The sequence below is a fragment of the Caretta caretta genome, chromosome 19 (assembly GCF_965140235.1).
Source record: "Caretta caretta isolate rCarCar2 chromosome 19, rCarCar1.hap1, whole genome shotgun sequence".
In the NCBI taxonomy this organism is placed as follows: Eukaryota; Metazoa; Chordata; order Testudines; family Cheloniidae; genus Caretta; species Caretta caretta.
Window position 1 is genome coordinate 5,582,837 of NC_134224.1, and position 24,781 is coordinate 5,607,617.

The 24,781-nt window shown below is 50.3% G+C and overlaps 1 protein-coding gene across 1 annotated transcript in view; it reads right to left on the minus strand.

Moving 5' to 3' along the window:
• Positions 1-8,437: 8,437 nt before the first annotated feature.
• Positions 8,438-24,781, minus strand: part of RIMS3 (regulating synaptic membrane exocytosis 3) — a 41,368-nt gene continuing 25,024 nt past the window's right edge. The window contains exons 3-7 of the mRNA XM_048825704.2: positions 15,329-15,470; positions 14,380-14,492; positions 10,687-10,788; positions 9,789-9,928; positions 8,438-8,665 (exon numbers count right to left, since the gene is read on the minus strand). Coding sequence (XP_048681661.1) covers positions 8,453-8,665; positions 9,789-9,928; positions 10,687-10,788; positions 14,380-14,492; positions 15,329-15,470 — 710 coding nt within the window. The 3' untranslated portion in view covers positions 8,438-8,452. The remainder of the gene's footprint in view (positions 8,666-9,788; positions 9,929-10,686; positions 10,789-14,379; positions 14,493-15,328; positions 15,471-24,781) is intronic.

A 24,781-nucleotide genomic window follows, 5' to 3' on the forward strand; every position in this document is an offset into this window, starting at 1 on the left:
ATAGCACAGGTATAAAATTGCCATTTGCTTTTTTAATCTATTACCTTTCTTGAGTGCCCATCATAGGCCCATCCCCTTGTCTTAAACAATGGAATTGGGGTTAAAATCAGTAATTCACCCCCTACTGTGAATTTATTTCAATACAAAGTTGCTGTTAGTTATGAATCTGTCATTAAGACACAGCTTATTTCAAAACTATAAAACCAATAAGAGACCGATTAATTTGGTAAGGAATCCCCAAACCTGATGCCAACTTATCTGATTTTAGCAAATTAGTTCTTCCCTGTTAAAATAAAACTATCCCAGCACTGAAGAGGGGCAGTAGGTTCTGTTACAGACTGCATACCTGTTCTGACTTTCAGATGAAAAATAGGGGTTTGCTAAATATGGTGTATGTCCTTTGTGCCATCTGCCACTTAACCAAGATGCCTGTAGTTTTTAAAAAGCTTCTGTACAGTTCTTAAATCATGGTTAATAGGCATTTGAGGCATGCATAACCTTTTAAACCATGGAGTGCCAATTGCAAGTGGACCACTAACTCCTATTACTGTACTGAGTTCAGGAGACGGTGTTTGGGCTTTCCGTACATAATGCTCATATTGGTGTGCGTGATCCAAACCATCTGTTACAACTGGTGCAGTACAGGTTTAGATAATCTGAATGTAAGGTGGTACTGATTCACCCTATACCTCTCTAAACCAACTAATAATGCTGCACTTACCTAAACAACAAAAGCTTGTTTTCTTTTCAACTTTCTAAAGCAATGACTAGCTGTACAGGCAGGGCTCTTGGGCATTAGGAAGGGCTCTAAAATACCACCTGGTCTGCTTAAGAGAGTGTTTAATTTTGGACCCCCTCAATGAAAACTCTCTCCTTGTTGCCAGTGTGTGCTACTGGCCCTTTGAATCTCTATCCTATGCTTGCTTTTTAAATTAAGAGCCCAGCCCAGATTTAAATGGATGGCCTATATGGCTACAAGTTGAAAACATTGTAGGAGCTGAAAGTGAACATCGGCTTTTCCAAAAGACCTTGGCAACTTAGAAATATAAATTCCGTTGACTTTTGAGGGGATTGGCGCTCCTATGTGAAGTAGGCCCCAATCCTCAGAAGTACCTATGTGCCTAATGCCCATTAACTTCAATAGGAGCTAGATGCCTGAATACCTTTTGGGGGATCTGGGCCTTGGGTCCTTCTGAAAACTCCACCCTCTTTCTTAATTGCTGTAGCTTTAAAATAGCCAAATGTCAAAGACTGACTTTAATTCTGCACCAGGGCTGCTCGAGCAATTCTTCCCCCCCCAGGAGGCAGGTTTTTATAGTCAAGCTATAAACTCTGGCCATTAATGACAGACTCAGTGGGTGCTGGACACTGCTGTAGTGCTTGTTAGAGTCAATATTTTGTTTGAAGTGGGGAGTGGGACAACACGATGGGGGAAATTTATTTAGCTTTAACTGCATGAAAAGATCAAGCCCTTTTCTAAGAAAAACAAGGCCACCAACATCAAAGTGCTAACGTCCGAGAGGCATTCGATGCCAGAACACCTGGCCGGTCGGTTACAGATGAGAGTAGTGCAGCTACAACCCGAGGAAAATAAGATGCCATCTCTGGCATCAGAAAACATTGCATCAAGTTCCTTGCAATAAACATAAGACAAAAATCCACCTTTCTCGCAAGTGCTAGGAAGTCTTGTCAATATCCAGTAATCGACAATAATCCCTTTAGAAACAACCAAGTCATTTACTAACACACGCTCTTCGGATCTCAATAAAACCCCTTTTTGCATGCTTCTGAGGCATCCTTCTTCCATCTGAACTAAATGCAAATGCTGCAGTGAGGGAGCAAGATCCCAACAAAACCCTCACTTCTCAATGGCTACTTAAGTGCCTTCATTTTCACATCTGAAGACATACTGACTTCACGGCTGGCTTTTTTTATTTAAAAAAAAAGGGGGGGGGACCTCATTAGGCAGGGAAGCAGTATTCCTCTAACATCATTGTGTGCCAAGTTAAGTAGCAGCCTTCTGGATAAGATGCAGGGTTAGCTACACCTTTTAGAGATGCCCGGGTAGATGAAAGGAAGAGAAATTAAAACCAGCTTTGCAGTGATGGTGTACTACCTAGCTGAATTCTAACAGTCCCGAAAACCTTCCTGCTTCTTGCATCATTTCCCATTTAGCTCAGCAATCACTAGTTTGATAATCAAAGCAAGGACCAGACCTACTACAAGCAAGCATTTGGCGCCGATGTGTTAATGACTGCCTTTCGTCACCAACATTTAAAATAAAAAACCCATCCAGAATACAAGACTGTGTGCTAAACTCTGATTATAAAAACATGAGGTATACCAATGATCTGAGTTCTGAAAGGGTAGAGAGAGCCTGCACCAGTCATTGGGTCTTGTGCTTGCAGCCAAACTGTGAGTTGCTTTTCTGGGGGGTGGTCTACGCTGGCAGCTTACATCGGCATAGACGCATCTCTTGGATGTGAAAAATCCACACTCCTGAGAGACGTAGCTATGCCAACCTAACTCCTGGTGTAGACGGTGCCAGATCGACAGAGGAAGTCCTCTGTTGACCTAGCTACCCACCTCTTGGAGAAGTGGATTGACTGCAGCAATGGGAGAACCCCTCCCATCGGCATGGATAGTGTACATACTGAAGATCTACAGCTTTGTGATGCTACTGTGTTACCTTCCAGTATCCAGGGAAATACACTAGACTAGGATTTTTTTTTTCTTTTTTTTTTTTTTTAAAGACACGACCGCTTTACTCTAACAGTGAGACAAACATTTACAAAACTTTTCCTCAGTTCTCAGATCTCGCCTTAAGAACCTGCTTTTCCAAGTCTTCGGCCCAGGCTGATGCTGTTTGGTGTAATCGATTTCACAGAGAACAGTTGTTATAGGTGTGACCGCTTAAGATTCTATTTTACATAATTTTCTTTCTACACTGTGGTGGTGAAGGTTCTAGTTTCAGGTCTTTACCACACCTGTTTCATTTCCTAGCTGCCACACACGCTTCCAAATTACATGTAAAGCAGATTCCCACCCCCCCTCCCCTCTGGGCAGGCTTTTCTACAATCTGTCAAACTTTCCTAGCACACCGTGACCCTCTAACAACTGGTTTAGCCCCTGCTGCTGCTTCCTATGCTCGCCCTTGTGAACCGTGCTTTTACGAAAGCCTTTGGAAGGCAGGGGATGTCTTTCTGCCCTCTGTGATGCAGAAGGAGTCCTTCCTGTGCTTCCAATGCAACCACCAAGCACCATGGTGGCTGAAAGCTCTTGTTTAACCCTTCAAATGCTGGTATGTTCTAGCACAGTTAAACACATTGCTCAGAGGAAGCATACGGGTGCGTATGCCACAAACTGCCCCACCGATCCGAAAAAGTTTTACGCGGGGTTTGTAAGAGTCGAGCGGAGGTGGATTATTTAAGCCTGAAACAGTAAAGCCAGTGCTGTTTGTATAGATGGCTTTGTACCGTTCAAGGCCCTCCTCTGCTCCACGCTATGCCAACACCCTTTTCAGTAATACAAAGGTATTTATAAGTGCATTAGAAAAACACACATACTGTGGCTTTCAGTCACGTCAACTCAATGTTTACAAGTTTCCAAGACACTCAACAGAACAGGATTCCTCGTATCAGCAAAGGTAACCCAGACCCAACTCCTTTGACCAATGGCTTCATTCCAGGCTTTGAAAACCAATCAGCTTCATCTATAGAAGTGTGCCCCGGGTGACACATTTGTTTCTGATGTCAGAGAGGGGGGCTGAGAGCTGGGGTAGATACCTGTACAGGAAGCACTTATTCTAATCTCAGCTGCCCATGGCTTTTTCTGGTACAGCTTCACGGACTTAGAAACCCAGCTGCAGAACAGCTGGATGCCCCTCCCCCCCACACACCCCCAATTCTTCATTCCCTTTCAACATACCATGAAGCTGACAGAACAGTGATGGTTGTCAGGCCATTCCTCCCTGTTTGCTACTGCCTTACGTACCAGGTATGTGGGACAGAAATCACCTGCTACACTGGCCCATGCACTGAGTATATGTTTTTGGACATACCAGTGTTTTAAAGAATCTTCGCAGCATCTTCCAGCAGCAGTGGGGTGAGTCAGTGCTTGTCGTCACATCTGGGCATGCTTTCTTTCTCACGGTTACAGGTGCCTTCAGAGCCATAGCACGGGCTCTTGCCTTTTCAGTGTAATAATGCCCTCGGCTCGCAAGAAGGCCACGTGAAAAATGTGCAACAAAAGCTGAAGCTGCATGAAAAGATTCATGTTTTGTTACAAGCTTGGAGCAAGCCTCAGCAATTGTGGGTATGCTTCAGGCTAAGCTGGGGCTAATTTCCAGATGAGAAGAGCCTGAGCCAGTTTCCTGGACTCCGGGAAAGTTTCGGTCCCTATCTAAATTTGCTAGATCAGGCCTGTCTCTAGCTTCCAGCAATTTAGTTATACATAGAGATGATGCAGTGCTCCCGCCGTGTTACATGGCTATAACTGGTTTTGCTTGGACTTCATTGCAGGTTTTTAGCACCGGACCTCAAGGGGAAACACTCTGGGCCACGCTCATCCTTTTAACTCCACCAGGATGCCTGGGGTTGGATTCTGATCTCACTTGCACTAATGTAACCCTGCTGACTTCTGCCAACTCATTCCTGGTATACGTGAGCTCAGAAGTAAGCCCTAAGTATTTATTATCCTCACATCTGGCTTCCCTTTTGGGGGGGGGGGCATGGGCACTGCTTAGGTCCAGACTAAAACAGACAGTCTGCAAATGCCCTCATCAGCAGTGCCCCTGGGCAGTAGAGGCATGCGGGTGGGTTTGAGGTTCCTTTCCTGACCAAAGAAATGATGGGGAGAGGGCGCAATGAGTAACTGATGAGTAATGCTCGCAGCCAGCCATCACAAACCACGTAACAGACAAGAAATGCCCTTTTGCAATAGAACATTTCCTCCTGCCCCCCTCAGCTGAAGCCTTGTTCTCCATTAGGTCTGTGGGGACTTTCATGTAGCGTGTAGAAAAGCAGCTCGGACTGAGGGTTTTTTTGTCTGAGTGAGGGAAATGTCTGACACTGGATCTCATGCATAAGAAAATAAAAAGGAGCTGACGTCACAGTGTAAACACGATACTTGAGTATTGTCTTTTTTTTTTTTTTTGCAACCCAAAATAAAACTTGCCCTGTCCCCCTACAAGTCCCCCAATGTGAATGGGGTCAAGTGGGCTGGGCTGGCCAGGCAGCGCTGAGAGTGAAGCAACAAAAGCTTTGATGAGGCTACAGTTTGTGTAGAGGACGACGGCAGCCATCTGAAGTCCTCAGCATGGTGGCTTTGCCATGCCAACCCGTCTTGGGGAGCAGAAAGAATCACTCCCTCGAATCCATGTGCTTTGCTTTTCGGAGTTACTGCCTAGCAGCAAGACTCCAGTTTATACTGAAAAGGAATCCGGGGTGGAATTTGTTCTGATTCTAGTTACATTGTTATTGTCCAAAGCATAGAATGTTTATTAATAATAATAGTAATAATAATAATAAAAAAAAACCAAACACTCAGGAGTGTCCAGGTTGTTCCCTGGAGAATCTGAGCATGTCCTTCAGATTACAGTTCTTTTGTTCTGGCACTGGATTTTCCACACATCAACATGAGTAGATTTTTCCAGCTACTGCTCACATGAGAGCGGCGGACCGTATTGGAAACCATAGGATTTGTACACGGTTGTGGATATACAACCCCAATTGTCTTTGTTCTAGGTGGCCTTAGAGTGCTATCCTTGAAAAAGTCTCTGCAGATGTCCCCACTTTATCTTCAGCAAAGTATTATGCTAAGAGTTGGTTGGGGTTGAAGTTGCCATATCCCTTCCATTGGTTCTGAAAATAATGGGTTGGTTGGTTGGTTGGTTGTAAAGCTACGGTACTAACTCAGATATTTAGAGACCACATGATGTGTGTTGGAGGAAAGGGAAAGAACCTGCTTACTTCAGTCCAAGTTAATGAGAAAGACATCTACCAAACTTTCATACTTTGTCCAAGCTGGCCTCTCAGGGCTCAGCTCAACTTCCAACTCAAATCAGACCTGCTAATTTGTCCAGCAAAGTAAGGCTGGGTTGTCCTTTTCTTTCCTTCTAAAACTTGAGTGGCCAAAGCAAAAACAGAGATGATGTTCATCTGAAGGAGAAGATCACTCCCTTGAAAGCTTGTCCTCTTCAGACACCTGCCCTCCTACATATTCAAAAATCCAGCACTCAGGAGCAAAGAAACCAAGTCCAGCCAGCCAAGGTGGACATCAGGTAACAGGATCATGCTCTGGAAGGAACCTAAATTCATGTCATCACCTTCTTCCAGTTCCAATAAGCCGGGCACAAAATGGGCTTCCTCAAATAACCCACTCTGGCTCTAAGGTAAAACCGTACAGTGGACCAGCAGGGCCACCGTTAAGTCTGAACTTGGAAATCAGTGTATATTGCTTGTACTGAACAGTCACTCCTCCACCATAGCAGACCAGGCTCTGGTTCCTTGGAAGAAAAACATGAGATCCTGGGGACTGGGGAGCAAACAGACCTATCTCCATCTGTAGTCAGCAGAATCCAGTCTGGTCCCCACTCAGCGATCCCAAGATATTTTGGTTTGGTGAAGTTGCAAATTCAATGTACATTTATAGCAGCTGAAATTCCTTGACACAAAGTTGCTGAAATCTTGATGGTGGTTGTGTGTCATAAGACCGCCACCAAAGAGTAAGTACATTGCCGACTGGCAGTTTCCATTTTGTGGAGGGGATGGTTTCATAGCAAAGTTCTTACCCTTCAGGTTTACTTTTTTGTTTCTTTGCGGCAATAAGTTCTTGTTGGCTCATCCTTGCTAGCAATGCAGGAGGAACCATAGGATGTTCCTTGTGCTCTGTGCATTGTGAAATTCTCTTTTTGCCAATCAATACTAATAAAAACAAACCCTCAACCTTGATTTTGGTTAGTTGGTATTAAAGACTGAAGGTCAGAGATATCTGCTAGGTAGAAATACCCCATTAATCTCATGTCCTTTTCCAGTCTGACCACTCTTGGTTTTGGAAACTGATCCTTCAGGACAGTCGTGTAATTTTTATTTATTTTTAATGAAGAAACCGCAGTTTCTAGTGGTGTCTCCCCTGAGTATTTTCAGCAAATTTCATTAGGCACCTTCATAAAAAGCTTCCATAATTCTCGGTTTTGCTACAAGAACTGGTCCTCTTTGGGAACCAGAATGCTGCTTTAAAAACAAAACAAAACAAAAAAACACTCATCGTAATAAATTCAAAACATCTAGTTTGTTTTGTGTAACCTATCCGTCACCCTTACGCCAGATCCACAGTGAGTACAACTGAGATGTTTCCCTGCAGCATACCAATGAATCGAGGGTTGGAAAAAGGTGCATTCAGCCCTTCTTTCTGATTACGGGCGGTATATGTTATGACAAACCCTCTGTTTGCTCCCTGAAATGCAGTAATGGAGCATGGAAACCTTTCAGCTACAAGTTGGACCTCGCCTGGGGGTGAATGAGCAAAGGTGAGACTGACTAGGAGTTCAATTCAACCATCATTGCAATCTTCCCATTGCATCACCTCCTCCTAGTTGGAACTGTTGTATGAGGCATGGTGTCCATTACATTTTGGGGGTGGAACATCAAGTCAGAACCATAATACACTTAAATAACAGTCAGGTCAAATGCACCTCTTTCTTCCCCTACTGCTTTGGCAGAGTCACTTGTCACAGGCTACATGCTACCAAGAAAAAAAGTGATCCACAGATTGCTTGCTCAACCTTGCAAGATTTGTGTTAGGAATCTACCAAAACAGCAAGTGACTGGCGGATGGTTCCTGTCGGTAGGGAGAGTGTCCCTCCTAGATATTGCAGAGAGAGAGAATGTGTTTTAAATTAGCGCACGGCAGGCTACATAATATCATAAGATGCTACATTCCGTTACAAAAAGTAGCAGTGCTAAATATATTCATTTTTCTTTGTTTTAAAAAAAGCTATTTTTCCCTCAATGATCAGGAAAACAGAACGGAGGCAAAACAAAATAGAGTTAACATGCTACTTGCAGTGGGATTGAATGAATCAGATCCAAGACGCTCCCGCCAGCTGTTCAGATGAGAAATATGGTCCACAGTTTGACTGCTTTCCGAATATGACTCGATGAGATGCGGTAACAGTCTTGGGATCAGTTGTCAGTCAGTCACGTCCCTTGTTCTGTGTCACAAGTTTGTTCTTGTTTCTCCTTCCTGCCCCCTTCCCCTCTCGTTTAAAGTCCCCTGCCTGCGCGGTGGAACATTGCAGCTGGCGAGGAACATGTCAAGAGCAGCTTGTTTCAGGGAGGGAAAAAACCAAAACAAAACCAGACACAGAATATTTACAGCCGTACCACCAAACGTTTTGGTAGGCCAGCTTGTTTCCTTCCCTCCCTCCCACCCCCGCCCTGAGCCCTGCCCCTTAGGGGCAAGAAGGACTTGTGGAGCTCTCTAGAGAGGACTGGGAGAGGCGACGCGTCAGAGGGCCGATGGTGGAGTCCGCCAACGAGGAAGTGGGGAAGAGTTTGTACCAGCCTGTGACCATGTTGGAGAGATCCAGTTCTTCCAGGACAATCTGTGCCATTCCCATGAAGCACTTGTGGTCCATGCGGCCATAATCTCCCCAGACGATCACCTACAGGGAAGAACCCTCATTAGCTAAACTGAACCTGTCCCAGACGGGGCTCCGTGCATCATATAAACCTTGGGACTCTTCTCCCGTCCCCCAGCACTTACCTGGGGGAAGCCAGGTGTGTCACACCAGAAATAAGGGGGGATCTGAGCTAAGGGCATGAGCAATGAATTTCAAAATCAAGACAATGGGGGTGCTATATTCCCATCTCTGACACTGATTCCTTGTATTGTGCAGCCATGACCAAGTCTCTCAGCCTCTCTCTGCCTCAAGTTACCGAACTGCAAAATGGGGCATTATAACCTTAATGTCACAGGGATGTTGTGAAGATGTTACCCCACTGAGAAATGATTGTAAAATGATATGAGATCTTGGCTGCAAGGTGCTGCCTGCCATTTCTGAGCGAGGAACATCTCTTAGTGTCTGTATGGCGCCCGGTCTGTACAGGTCCTGCCCTTGGATGAGGCACTTCCATAATATGAACATATACAGTTCAAGACCTGCCTCTCTGAAGCGCTGGATAGCTGCAATTCCAATGGGACCCACAGGATCTCAGCATCTTCAACATTTGAGCTCTCCCTCACTCAGCCTAATGGTCACCCAGTTGGATGCTGATGTCGCACCTCAGCGCACAGCCATCCTGGCCACCGATAAGGTGTGGGCACTAAGGTAAATGATGCCATGTGTGTACCCATGAGCAACTTGATCGAGGGAAAGGTCAAAAGTCCCTTCCATCCCAGGATCTTAAAGCACTTTACAAACCTCTATGAATGAGCATATGAGAGATGACCATGCCCCTGCATGATACGGCAGGAACTATTGCCCCTTGGTGCCAAGGAGTGACACAGAAAGGGGAAGGGACTTCCCATGGTCAGGGAGGAAGTGAGGGGCAGAGTTGGGATGGAACCCAGGAATCTAGACTCCCAGTTCCCTCCCCTTTCCCTCAAATGAAGCGTTCATGGATCTGCTCCCCCAGTCAAAGACCAGATGTTTGACTGGGTCTTTTTACAGCCAATGAATAGGGGGGATCTGGCATCTGCTGCTGGGGGCATTTCCTCAAAGATGTCCAACTTTCCCTTTAAGAAGTGGTCTTTGCCCACCTCCCCTTGAAAAAGGATTACTTCACCTGCAAAACTCTGCCCTGTGGGCCCTCGTCAAAGAGCAGCGCCTGCTGGTAGAATGGGTCCCAGGTCTTCTTGGCCATCTTGGTCTTCTTCTTGGCCAGGCAGGTCCCATTCTCCAGCAGATAAACTTTTACATAAGTCGCTGCATTGAAAAAGAGAGAGAAGCACAGATGCAAACCGGCTGTGATGATCCTCAGCAGAACCACCTAGGCACTGGGCCTCATCTGCAGCGGGAGAAACCAAGGCAAGCACTGCCAGGAACACACCTCAACCAGAGCTCTGCCTCCCGCAAGGATGCTGGCCTGCCGAGACCCCCTCCCCAAGCCCTGTGTGTGTGTTTTGTAGTTTCCCAGAGCTATGCAGAAGGGATGGGTGAGGGACGTCTGGTCTGTTTGGTGGGGCAGGGGGGAATGGGCACCAGGAATTTCGGGAAGGGGTGCTGAATTATTGACATCCTGCTGTATTGTGATGCATTCTCATGGAGGAGAGGGGCTGTGCTGTGCTGGTAGCTTTGATTTTTCACTTCCTTGTTGGATAGGTTTTGTGTTAGGTGTGTGGGTTGTCAAACAACCTTAACTGCCCCCGGTCATGGGGGTTATTTGTGTTAATGCCTGGCTCTGCAGTGGTGAAACGCCAGTGCACTCAGCCAGCCAGACCCGCTGCTGCCCACTCCAGGCAGAGCCAGACCCAAGGAACTAACCATAACATGACTGGAGGGGGAGCCCCAAGGGGTGGGGGGGGGCATCTGCCTGTTATTGGGGTGTATCATAAAGCAACACTATCAAGAGCAAAATAGAGGCATGAACTCCTTTCCATACCACCCCACCCTCACCGCACACCTTCCCAAAGCTTGTGGATTCCACTGGCTCTTCCTTAAGGCTTGTTGGCACAGATACCTACCAGGGATGGACTTGGAACCCAGCTTTGGGGTGAGGCCCCTGGCCTGGATCACCTCCACCTCCAGCTGCCCACTCCTATCGATCATCCCAATGTGGACATCACCTAGGACAGAAGGGGAGAGGTGAGACTCAGGGGTCCCATCCTGTGTCGGGGACAAATGGCCGCCCTCCCAGTTAGCATCCATGTCGTTCCCTTACTCGCCTGCGTACTGGCCTGGGGCTTCCACTGTCCTCTGCTCCCTTGCTCTGAGGACCCTGTTCTAAAGCACCAGGTGCACTGCAGAGCAAGTCCCAGAGCACCCAGTATCTTGAAACAGCTGCAACAGGGGGTGGCGGGGACAGCAAAATGAAAGCAACAAGAACGTGGAGCTGACGAGATGACAGGACATCACAGGAGAGCCATCTAATCCCTTCCTCAAGGGAGCTTTGATGGGAACATGTCTAGGACCCGGAACTCGATTCTGGGCATCTTGTTACCAGAACAACATAGAAACAGGGGAGATAATTCAGAGAAGAGCGACATGCAATGGGCTTCATGCACCTGAGTGCCAGTCTGAGCATGCTGTCAGGGTACTGGGACAACTTTGTGAGACATCAATGGCTGGCTCTGCGGAATTTCTAAGCGTCCACAACTTCAGGTGAGTTGTACCCTCTGGAAATCCAGCTGTAGCATTTTAAAAATGAGGCTCCCCTGGTTTGAGAGAGAGCTTGTTCCTCCTGCTTTTCCGACAACTCAATTAGTTGTCCATGTACTTTTGTATCCGCCAGGCCATTTTGAGATACGCCCTCTCTGAACCCAGAATCAGCCCTTTGGGAGCTTTCCCCTTGCCAGAGGGTGAATATGCTAAGATTAACCAGAGCCGTGCCTTGGGAAGGGGAGTTCCTCGGCATGGCATGTACGTTCTGGGGCTGCCCCAAGAAGTTGAGGAGGTGGAGAGAGCATGGGTCTCATCTCCATTCTACCTTCAGTACACTGCGTGTCCTTGTGGGCCCAAGCCTGGCTGAGTACCCAGCAACTAGTTCCCTTCAGATGTGGGGTGGGCAATTTCCCTGCCTATAATGCAGTTCCTCCAGCCCTTTTTGAGTCCCATGAAAGCAACCCTAGAGATGGTCCGTGTCCTTTTGGGCCGGGTTCAAAGGTATTTCTGACGGGCCCTTGGCATGCCCCCGATTCCATGTCATACACTTTACAGTAGCATCTCCAGGGATAGCCCCAGCCCCCTGTTTACAAACCCTGAATCTTCCCTCTGTCAGTAAGTGAGTTAGTAAGTTCTCCACCCAGATACCTCTCCCCCACCCTCTTCTAAAATGCTGGCCAGCAGAGGGCAGCTGAGGAAAGCATGTTCTCAAGCATTAGGCGCCAAAGGAGAAAAATGAAATACCATCACAGTGGATGCAGGGGGGAACAGGTGGGTTTGTTAAAGAAAAAGGGAAAGCAAAGACGATGCGATTTCTCAGCTTGGTGGTGTGAGGATGTGGCAACTCGGCTGGCAAAGCCCAGAACGACATGAACAACAGAAACCACCATGGAGAAAGAAAGAAAGAAAGAAAGAAAGAAACCAGAAGGAAAACAAAAGAAAATGAACTTTTTTTGTTGTTTTAAGCTCACGACACGGATTCGGTCTCCCACTTACGACATCCGCAGCAGCCCCAGCAGGTACAGCCCTTGGGATGTGCACGGAGGTAGGTCCCCGCCGCTCCACCGGTGTGTGACAGGCCTACGGCCTGCACCCGTCGCACCGGTGCGGCCCAGGGGAGGGAGCGGGGGGCGGCGCAAGGGGACGGAGGGGCTGTTGGTGTCACGCCGGAGTTTAAGAGAAACAAGATGAACTTGGAAATTCTCAGACACACTTTGCATTTCAGAAACGCGTCAGACTCGGAGCAGGGGACACCATAAGGAATGGGATGATGAGGACAGAGAATGAGCTGAGAGCCAGGCATGGTCTCACCTCTTGAAAAATCCCAGGGTGGAGAGGAAGTTATGGTTTGGGGGTGTCACCTATCCCAGTGTTTCTCAACCTCTTCGATACCAGGGTCCAGCTTGCTGCCTTCCTAAACTGTGTCAGGGAGATCTTAGGGACCTGCACGGGTCCACGCAGTGGTCATTGAGAAACACCGACCTAGCCCACATGAATGGCCTTAAGGAAAAGAAAAATGCCTCCTTTCTCCCTCCGGCCCCAAACTTGCTATAGAAAAACCAGGAAAATACTTTAAACGCAGCCGGTCTGATTCGGATCTCCCTCCCACCAGTGACACTCAATTGACTTTAAAGGGGTTACTTCTGATTTACACCAGGCTCAGCGAAAGCAGAATCAGGGTCAGGGTCAATTTGTTCATGGTGTTTTTTTTACCAGGGAGAGGAGGGTTTCACCTTCCAAACATTAGGCATGAAACACCTCTTCCTCCCCACCCCACCCGGCTCAGCTCGACCCTTCATCCTGCTAAGGTGGAAAACAGGCACCATGCCAACTACTGGTCTTTAGAACATTTCCACCAGCTGCATTTTGAACATGCAAAATCTGGGGCAAAAATCTTGAATGGAAATTTTGAATTTTGATTTAAAAGAAAACGGGTAGGGGGGAGTGAAAATGTGAAATTCTACACACACGCACCCCGCCTACCCTTGTTCTTTCCAATTAAATCAAAGGCCTGTCTGTTCTGTGCGCACATAAAAGATCTGCTGAACCTGATGAAGGAGTTTTGTTCTACTGCCCTTCCTCAAAAATCACCCCACCACTGTTCTGAAGAATGTTTTCTGCCCTCTTTGCCCTCCCCCGCAGAGGTGGCCGCATTGCGGGGCTGCTGCATATAGGCTATGGGATCCTTAGGACTCAAAGGCAGTATGGAACTTAAGCCAGGGGCTTACAGAGAAAAGGACCCGCTTCACTCAAGGTGAAAGGATCATTTTCTTTTATACAGAATAAGGCCGGTATTCACCTCATTTGCAGTTGCAATCGTTGTCCTAGCACCGTGCTCCTCCCAGCTTAACATCTCAAGAGAAATCCCAGCTATGGAACACTTCACTGGGGTAGGATGGGTCCGTCTGCAGTATCTGGGCATTGCCACAAGTATACCCGAAATCGGCACTCTCTTCCCCTCTTCCAAAGGGGCCACCTGTCTGCTCCTATGGCACCTGTGTTCTAGCCCAGACACCTCCCTGCCCTTCCTGCACTGCTGCTGGTTTGTCAGTGACCCTGGCAATGGCTGATCTCGAGGCAGATTATAAAACTGGGATTTTGATTCCTAGCCCCCTTCGGTCCCAGCCTGACCCAGTGAGAGAAACGAACCCCATCGGGCCTCCCCGTCTGTTGTTTTGGGCTGGGTCCCTCCTTCGGGCTGGGGCACAGCTGTGACGTTAAAATGGTCTCGCTTCAGGCCCTGGAGAGCAATCCCCGCTTATTTTCATGTGCTCACTCGCCTCTTCACTGAGAAAGCATGCATCAGCCCCCCGACTCCAGCCCAACTCCCACCAGGCAGGTCACAGACACCCACTTCCCTTAACCCCGTGGGAGGCAGGGTCAGGGCCTGATCCTGACCTTGGTGCCAGTCACCGGCAGTCCTACAGTGAGATCTGGCTGTTCAACTCCATCCGCGAGGAGACACGGGCCAGGCACAGGGCTTGGAGCCTAATCCAGTGTAACAACTTCCCCTCTTCCCTTGGGCTGGGCCACCCGCTCCAGCTGTGAGCACTCACCCATCGGAGGCGTCGCCAGTGTCTGCCGGCCAACTATCTGCGCCGGCCCGAGCCCGTCTAAAAAGTCACTGAACTGGCTCTCGGCTCCCAGCCGGGTCATGGGGAAAATGAATCTGAGATAAAGGTTGGGGGGGAGAGAGGGGATGGGACAGTATGGGTGAGACAAGTCCCCGGGTAGCACTGGATTTCCCAGCTGATAGTTCTTTGCGCAGAGATAATGTGCCTTGCATGAGGATCTCAAAGCATGGAGCGAACATGAATTAACCAAACCTCCCTTACCATTTGCTGACAGTGGCATCAGCTGCGGAACGGACCCTCCCAGGGCACTGGTAGGATACCCACCGCGTATGGATTAGAAACGCGGCTGGACAAAGCACAGAAGACTCTACAGGGAACAACCCTGCCCTGGAGGAGACAGCCCCCAATGGACCATCACTACCTCCGATTTCTACAGAACCCTGTGAACTCAGCACGAGGAACCTCCAGACAGATCTGATGCTCTGTGCCCAGGGATCTGGGGTGCTTGAAAGCTGGGCAATCATCACCCCAGGGGGTCGTGAGGCTCTGTAGGAGAGCATTGGCTTGATGCTGATAGGCACAGATGACAGCCGGGACCGAGAGCTCTGGCTCTGCACACCGCCTGGGGGCCCAGGGGCTCGGTCTGATTTGGGGCACCAGAAGAGCTGACGTTAGCCCTGCTCTGAAGCTGTGCCCCGTGGGAGAACAGCAGAGCCGCCAGCATCCTCCCCCTCTGTGAGGAGAGCGGCCTCGGGGCAGTACATGCTTCCTCCAACCCACTGGGACAGCCTGAGTGCCGCCTCCGAAAGGAGAACTGGAGCAGGGCTTCTGTGCCTCGCTGGATCAGTCTGGGTGCTCGGATGGCGCCCTGCTCCCCGCCCCTCCGGTCCCAGGCAGTACAGGGCCGGTCACCCCGCGCCCTGGGCCTTACGTGCCGTCGGAGCTGTTACTGTTGGTGCTGCCGTCGGTCGATTCCCGGCTGCCCTGCCGGGTAACCCTGTTCCTCATCTCCACCGCGATGCCGGTTTCCGTGCTCCGCCGGATGGTACTGCGCAGTTTCTTTGGGCCGCCATCTGGAAGCAAACACGCAGATAAGCCGGGCTGGGGAATCGTGGGCTGGGAACTAAAGAAACTCCCCCTCCCGGACAGCAAGATGTCAGAGAGCAATCAGCACAATGCTCCCTGCACCCCCATCCTCGTCCTTCAGGGGTTGATGGTACATGGGCATGCAACATGACACCACCCTACTGGGACAGGCACCCCAGGTGGCATCTTGAGGGATGTTGTGTCTAGTGGTTAGAGCAGGAGCACAGCAAGACAGAATTCCTGGGTTCTAGCTGCAGCTCTCTCATCGACCTCGAGCAAGTCACTACCCCCTCGGTTTCCTCATCTCTAAAGTGAGGAGGACCATAGCCCCCTCTGAGGTGAGGTTTAGGGTTAACTGATTGCCAAGTACTTTGAGCTCTGATACAAAAAGAGGCAGATGGCTCTTTGCAGCAGGGATGGCGTTTGTACAGCGCCTAGGCCCCTGTCCCTGGCTGGGGCCTGGAGGTGCGACTGTGATGCAGCTCTGCTCTGCCGGTCCAAGGGAACTGCATGGCAAAATGGTAACGCTCATTTTTGCAGGAGACCAAACTTCCTCGGGGGCTCCTCCCGGACTGGAAGGCACTCCCCCAGCAACCAGGAACCACCTCAGATCTCGCCACCTTCTGCTCCTAATGCAACCTGCCTTTGCTCCTCCCAGCAAACAAATAACAATTGTCATTTTAAAAAAAAAACAACTAAACCCACATGCAATTTCCCCCTAGGAAGGAAGCAACGAACAAATCAACCACACACAGCAGATGCTCGTCCCCTCTCTCGCTGCACTGCAGAGCCTAGGGCACTCGGATGCCATGGAGATGAGCACAGTGTAAAAACTCAAAGAGTCAAATAACTGAGGACCAGGGGCTCAGCAGGATTAAACAAAAGGACGGGTGTTTCCATGGCTAGCGAGAGTATCCACAGGTACATTTGAGGGGTAAAAGCAAGTTGTTTGGAAGGGATGTGAACATCCTGCTTGGGGACATGGGCCAATCTCTGCCTGATGGGCCTTGGAAAGGAGCTTCTCCTCGGGGCAGATTAGCACGGAATTATCCACTCGAGGCTTCTTGTGCCTTGTATTAGGAGTCGTGTGGTAAGCAAGATGCGAGAAGTAATTCTTCCACTCTCCTCAGCACTGCAAAGGCCTCGGCCAGCAGCACTGGGCCCCACACTTTGGGAACGATGGGGACAAACTGGAGAAAGTCCAGAGGAGAGCAACAAAAATGATGAAAGGTCTAGAAAACATGACCTGTGAGGAAAGATTGGGTCTTTTAGTCCGGAGAAGAGAAGACGGGGTGGGGAGGAGGAGACACACATGATAATAGTCTTCAAGTAGGGAAAAGGTTGCTCTAAAGAGAAAAGTGATAAATTGTCCTCCTTAACCTCTGAGGATAGGACCAGAAGCAATAGGTTTAAATTGCAGCCAGGGCGGTTTAGGTTGGACATTAGGAAAAACTTCCCAACTGTCACGGTAGTTAAGAGCTGGAACAAATTCCCTAGGGAGGTTGTGGAATCTCCCTCTCTGGAGGTTTTTAAGAACAGGTTAGACAAGCACCTGTCAGAGGTGGGCGAGATAATACTCGGTCCTGCCTCAGCGCAGGGGGCTTGACTAGATGACTTCTCAGGGTCTGTTCCAGACCTACGTTTCTTTGATTCCTCTAAAGCAGCTGGTACTGGGCAATCAGAGCCATGGGGCCCAGGTCTGATGCAGCCTGGCACTGCCCGGGTTCTTAAATAGCAAGCAGGAGATGGAATTCACTCCCAGGAGCACCCAGTCACTCGGCTGGCTGGTGGAACACAGCAGGTAATGTTGCCAAGGAGTGAGATGGGCAAAGGCTGGCTCCCACCTGCCTGTCCCTTCCCCAGCAGGGGAGCTGTAGATCTCTGAAAGTTACATGATGGATAATGCTCCCCTGAAATATCACGCTCAAGCTGAGATGCTTCAGATCTGCTGTTTACCTGCCCTTTACAACTGACCTTTTCCTTCTCTGGAGGGGAGAGGGAGTGGGGGTGGCTGCTCTGTCCAATGGGAAATGCTCTCTGCCCTACAGACCCCAAGGGAGGGGGGCACTTTATAGCAGATAAAAGAATCAAAGCAGTCCACACGGCGAGAACTCCACCACAAGATTCTGATGCCCATCTCCCAGCCCGCTGCTCTTGGCCCTTTGATAAATTATTCACTGGGATTTATGCAACCTTTGCCCAAAACAAAAACAAAAACAAAAGCCATCCAGGCTGATTTTCATGTACTCACTCGCCTCTTCACTGAGAAAGGGGTCGCTGTGTGAGCAAACGTGAGCCCAGCACCTGGTTTTCTGCATATAAAAGCCAGGGCCAGCATTCGGGGTTAGCCAGCAGGGCAATTGTCCAAGGCCCCATGGCTGCTGGGTTGAACCCACTTACAGTCGAGGGCTTTTCCCAACCACCTGGAGTTTTATGCGGACCTTCTAAAAGTCCCCAATTTGGTTCAGATGCTGCACTAAACTCCCAGGAACTTTGGCGTTGGGCAAAAGCTGAGCTGGATCCAAACCAAATTGCTGGAGCTGGAGGGGTGTCTGAAATCCTGTCCAAAATCCAGGTCTAAACTTTGCAAATGGTAAGTATATAGGGCTGAACTGAAAGCCCTGATCCAAACTGCTCCAGTCTAGCACCTGAACCCCAAGCATGCAGAAGAGCAAAGACACCAAAACATGGGGGAACATTTCCCAGTCTCAGCAAAGGTTCAGATCCAGCTCGTAAATAAACAGACACAGACATAGGTTCCGGAGCCCGATACCTTGCAAAATTCTACTTGCCCGGGGCTAGTAACTCCTTTTGATGGGCAAGTCAAACACCATTCAATTTTCCACTGTCACCAAGGCAAAGGGTAGGTGAAGAGATTTTTATACCTGGGCTGGCCAGCTGTCAGAGGAATTTTGCAAGGCTGGAGAAGGGGACTGTTATCAAACCTGGGTCCCCTGCCAGCTCTGAATATGGGGGAATCTTGTTTCCTGGATGACAGTTTTATTTTATTTTGAGATGAAGCAAATGTAGAGCCAGTTCTCCCCGGTAAACTCTTAAAGGAGGAGGGGAGTGCAAGCCAGTGTCTGCAGCGGGGCCCGAGAGGGAGATGGGAGAGGACACCCCAAACAAGCCTGGAGTTGATTTCATCTCCCCCCACCCCCTTCCCTTTCAGCTTGACTCTGCTTCTGTGCAGCATCTTCCTGGCGAGTGTTGCCATGGTAATTTTGTCTGCAATGCAGTGGGACCCCCTACAGCCAGCCCCAGAGTCTCCTCCCTGCTGGGATGGACTCGGGTTCAAGAGAGGCAGGAACACGGATCGATTGGAGACGCAAGAGAGAGGAGGAGCAACTGAGAAAACTCATTGATGCAGCAGGGCCGGGAGCGCTGGCTCTGCAAGTGGTGGCATCCCTCATTTGGACTTGGATATGGCTGGATCCTTATCCAGCTCCGAGAGGCCGTCAGGCCGACATGGGAGCAGCCACCCAGGGGCTGCTTGCTGTGCTCTGCTTTTGCGGGCTGGATGGCTCGGGGGGGGGTCACAGGTGCTGGCAGGGAGGCGTGGTCTGGAAAGGCTGGGCCCTGCATTTATGCCACAGCTCTTTTGACTTTGACTGGGGGCAGGGGGGGCTCTTATCCTTTCATCGGGGGTGAAATTCACCCCAGCGCAGGGGGCAGGTGCCAAGCCTTTACCACTGGCGTAGACAACCAGTGCATCCTTGCTTTGGTCCGCCGAGCTCAGCTGAGGCTCTTGATTCGTATTGTTTGCCAGAGCCAGAGGGTGCCAGGGGAGAACATGCATGCAGGCACACAGGACGATTGCCTGCGTCATTCCTCCTGGCTCCCACACCCCTGCCCTCTGCATGGGCAAGGCGGCATCATACACACCCAGTGAGGTGTCCTGGGGTGGTGAGGCTTTTGCTATTGTAGCAGCTGCTGGGCTGGGCTAGGCATATAGCTGGCATAGCCCTATGCATGCTGGGATCCCTCTGTTATACTGTCCTGTTCACTGCCGCTGTCGCAAGGCTTCTCACTCCTCCACGCCCTTGGGAACTCAAGGAGTCCTAGAGAGCCGCCTCCCTGTGCCCAACTCACATGCGTAGCCCTCCTGCAGCTCAACAGCCATAAGCAATCAGCAGCCTGATGGGGCCACGTACCCTGAATGCGAGATGGAAGGAAGCAGGGTGTAGCAAAGCAGGCAGCTGGGAATCCTGGGTCCGTCCACTGACTCAGCACATGATCTGGGGTAAGTCACTGCACCACCCCGTGACTCAGTTTCCCCATCTATCTCATGGGGGTGGTTGTCTTTTCCTACCACACCGGGAGCTAGTGAGAGCTGAAGTCAATCCGGGTCTCGAAAGAGTGCTGAACTCCTTGGGTGGAAAAGGCTAGAGGGGAGCGAAGAGTCTGATTCACCCTCCCTTACTCGCAGGGAACAGCCCCGTTCCGACCAATGGATTATTCACATGCTTCAGGGCGTTTGAGAGGCAGGGCAGGAACAACACAAAGCAAAATGACCTCCGAGGAACGGTTGGAACCTCAGGGAGAAAACGACGCTTCGTCTCATCGTGATGTGCACATCCGCGGCTCTTCTGCCACGTCCCGTGACCTATCGGGCAGCCCTGCACCCGGACAGCCGAGCTGGTTGGGGTGGGATGCCCCTACTGGGCGATGGAGGAGAGTCAGGGCTTTGTTAACGGGAAGCGTAGCGAGCTGGCTGAAGGTCCGGGAAGACTCTGGTTTTACTGCAGTGGGGTTACGAGGCCTTCGCGGCGAGGAGTAGGGGAACGCGACGGTGGGCGGGAGGATCCGTGGCCGGAAGGTGTCATAAGGCTGCAGAATTGTAAGCTAGAGAGAGGAACGCCAGGGTTTGCCCCTGCGGGAGCCACCTGAGCTCAGACCCAGAGGGTGGGGCGGGGCAGGGCGGGGCGGGGGGCTTGAGCTCCTGAGCTGCACCCAAGCTGCGACCTCCACGCTGCCGTTTTTCGGCTCGCTAGCCTGCGCCGAGTTAGCGCGAGTCTGGCTGCCCATGCCGGGAGGCTCGCTGCCAGCTGCGGGCAAAGCCTCAGACTCCCAGGCCCCATATTCTGTGGGTGCAAATGGGGTTACATTGGCAGGGGATTTGACCTCCGGCCTCTCCAGCTGCGGGGACTCCCCGCTGCCCAAGCCTCAGCAGAAGGGGCAGGAAAGGGGTGGAGGGGTTGGGGCTCAGTTTTCCCTTAGCCACTGCAGCCTGAGGCAGAGGGGAGGGGAAGAGAGAGAGAGCGAGCCCCCCGCAAAAGGTGGCCAGGTGGGGCTAATCAGGCAAGCCAGGTGAAGCTGCGGTGGCAGAAAGCCAGGCCAGGCGGCCGGTGCGCCGTTCCCCACGGGCACTCCCGCAGCCCCTCATGCTCCCAGATTATTTCTGACCAGCATTTTACATGAGCTTCCCCCCCACCACTTTCATGGTCCAGTCACAGGTTACCATGGCAACCCTTCCCCTCTCCCCACAACCCCCCCCTTCGCCTCCCCCCCCCCCCGCGAGCTGGTTCATGCCCTGCCTTCCCCGCGTTGATGCTAATTCGCTTTGGCGTCTCTCAGCCACCCGCAGGGTGGGCCAGTGATTCATCAGGCACCTGGGGGGTTTAGGGGGGTCTGCGAAGCCTCCTCTTCGGCAAGGAAAGGAGGCCCCCTTCCCGGGGGCATGAGGCCATGGCTATGTGGCCACCCAAGGGGTGCAAGGTGGCCAGCTGTACTGCAGCCTCAGTGGGGCTGAATTTGCCTCTGACCTCAGTGAAGCCAATGGGTGCATGGGGGGGGGGCAGGGCGTGACCCTTAGCCTGTTCTGCGCTGGGCTCCAGTTACTCAGAGCCAGTGGGAGAGACCCAGGCCCAAGGACACGTGGACAGTTCCATGTACTGAGCAAATGAAAACCAACATGCCCTCCTCCAGCTCCCTGCCCAACGGCTGAGCCCCCCCGCCCGCCATCGGTCTGTCTGTCTGTCCCCACAAGACACACAGCCCCACTCCCCACCCCATTAATTCGATGCACCTTTCAGCCGAGTCTCAAAGCTCTTCATAAACAGGCGCAAACTGAGCCTCACAATCTCTCTGAGAAATAGATTGGTACCACCATCCCCCTTTTACAGATGGGGAAACTGAGGCACTGAATGGGATGTGCTTTGCCCAAGGTCACCCTGTGAGTCAGTAGCAGAGCCTGGAAGAGAACCTGTAGCATCCTTCGTAGCAGAGAGGAGACAGGCTGTGGTTGTAATGATTATAGGGGCCTCTCAGCAGAGGCTGCTGGACACAGACAGACCAGTGGTGTTTTCTGGTCTTCTATTTCGCAGACTGACATGCTCAGCCTGAGCTGACTGGAACCCCCACGCAGGGTCTCCTACACCTGGTCACAGCAGAACCCTGGCTCCTGCTCTGCTCTTTAGACCATGCACCCTTCCATATTTTGAACCATTACTATTTGTATCGACACAAGTAAAGATAACGATCGGGCCAAACCAGTTTCATGCTTCAGGGCCTATAATGATTGCTGCCAGGGTCAGGAAGGAACCTGCCCTCCCCCTCCCATATACTGCATTGCACCACTAGCCAGATGCATTATGGGACTAGGAGTGGAAAGAGATTGTTTCCCTTTTTTGTTTTCCTCTAAAGCGCAAGGCATTGGCCGATGTCAGAGGCAGCAAACTAGACGAGACACTGGGCTGATCTGATATGACAGTACCTGTATGCCGATAATTCATGATTCAGCTCCCTTGACTAGACAATAAACCTGGGCCTGTGTCCACATACCACCTGCCCACAAACAATCTGCATCACCCACTCACTGGGAAAGTGCCAGCCACTGTCCTGGGGGGAGCACAGGCTCACAGGGGGCCAGCCCCACACCGGGCCCAACTGCCCACCTCAAACCCTGCAGGGTATGAAAGGAGAGGCCTCTGGCTGGGATTTAAAAAGCATAGCAGCTTCTCTTGACTTGCCCTAGTGGATTGGGCACTAGCATGGATGTCAAGAGACCCGAGTTCTCCACCTCCCCCCCAGCAGCACAATGGGGCCCTGATCTTGAGGGAGGCTTCTAGGCATGACTGAAATACAAATAATACCCAGCAGGAAGCCTGGAAGAGCAGCTGGGTCCTGTTATCCTAACAGAGGGGGCCTCCCCTCAGCTGGACAAAGACAGATGGGGTTCCCTGGCCATCTCTCTCCTGCAAGCTGAGGCGGACCTGGATTTGACAAGTCCATTTGGTGGGGATGAACTCAGCCTGTACCTGGGGCTTTTGGTTCATTTTCTTTGTCTGGAGTGAGACGGGCACCTTGATAAATCACTTTCTACGCTTTCTCCAGCCCCCTTATTATAGTGTATGAGCACCTCACTCTCTCTAATGGATTGAGGCTCACCACACTCCTGTGGGGTACGACAATGATATTCTCTCCAGTCACTGATTGGGAACGGAGTCCAGGGTCCCGCAGGAAGTCTGGCAGAATAAGCAACTGACACTAGTCCCAGTCCAACACTTGAACCACTAGCCCATCCTTCCTTTCTAAATAAATGGCCCCCAAGCCGGGGCCTTTGTTAGGAACCAGGCCCCATGTGTCTGGTCTTTCTTAGAAGTACAGCTTGATGACATTTTTCAACTCACACATTTTTCTGATCATTTTAAAAAGGGCTTTATATATATATATATATACAGTATAAGGGGGATGGGATGAAATATTTGTGAAAAAAATATTTTCCTTTGAAATATTCTGATTTTTTACCCCCAAAATTCAGTTTTTCCATTAAAAAGATGGAAAAATTTTTATAAAAAAAAACCCTGGAAAAACAGGGAAAATCTTTCATTTAAAAAGTTGTCTCTGGAAATACTCACTCTCTATGGACTGGCTCTAATATGAAGTGAGGCCAACTTTCTGTTTTAACTTGGTTACCCAATGTTAGGCTCCTAACTCCAAATGTAGGCACCTAAATAAAAGTGAACTGACTTTCAGAGGTGCCGATCACCCACAAATCCCACGGACATCAATAGGAAGCTAGAGGTTCCTACCTAAAATGAGTAGGGCATTGAGAAATGGGGTATGCTTGCCCTTTAAGGCAAAATGGGGACATCTCGGGGCCAGGTTACCGTGTTTCAGGCATTCTGGGGCAAGCAGAGGCCGAGGGAACAACAGAGGCAGATGCTGGGAGAGAGAAAATCATCCAGGGATAACAGTTGGCGTCTGGGGGAAAAATGAGGCAACTGTTCCTTTTAGGGCCTAGGACTACGAGCCTTTTAGTGTGGAGTGGGGCAAGGCTTCTCTCTCTCTCTCTCTGTCAATCAGGGCAAACTCTGGGAAGCAGAGCAGTATATAACCTGCCTGTCCTCCTTATGGTGGGGTGAGAATTGCTGGCTAGTCCCTTCTGAGCCAGGAGAATGGAGACAGAGTCCAGACCAACTTGGGCTCCAGCCATGGAGGAACCCTGGAAAGCTGCAGCCCTGCTGAGGTACCCGGGGAAGAAAAGAACCCTTTGTTATGAAGGTTTTTGTTTCAAGTTTTCTTTATTTGAAAGACTTTGCTCCCAGATGAGGCAGAACTGGGCAGAAGTAACCTAATGAGCCAGCTGAGTTGCAGCCTGCTAGTCCTTGCTGCAAGCAGGCAGGTTCACAATCGTTGGCCTTGGTTTTATTGTTGTGGTCTGAACCCCCTGCCCCCTGACACCCCTGAAATTAGTTGGGGAGGAGGCAGTGGGATGGGTAAAGCTGTGGAAGGGGACTTGGAGATTATGGGGGTTTCGTTTAGTTGAATTAGAGCTTCTATGAGCAAACAAACGCAGGAGGACAATCTCTTTCCCAGGCCACCTGTTGCTATTCTGGCATTTGAAACATTTCCAGCCCGGACTGGTAAATTTCATTACCCATAATTATCTCCCTTGAAGTATAGCGGAGGGTTGGTGCCTGTGATGCAAAGATATATATATACACTCAGGGATACCATATATACTCAGGGATGTGACACTTATTGATCGGCTAAATCTCCCTTTCTCCACCCAATTACATCCTGGCTAGAGCCTAGTGTCAAAAGGGTCAGAACGCATTGGCAGGAGGATGCATGCAGTGGGATGGATGGCAGGGAATAGAATGGATGAGAAAGGCAGCCAGGAACTGCCATTCCCGACAACTTGATTTCTGTCTAGTGTGTGTTTGGAGATGCACCATGGCTTCTGCCTGGAATGGATCACATTTGTCCTACTAACTTAGGGCCAGGTTTTGCAACCCTTACTCCCATGGGTTCGTACTTATACATGGCGCCCTTGATTCCTGTGGGAATGCAC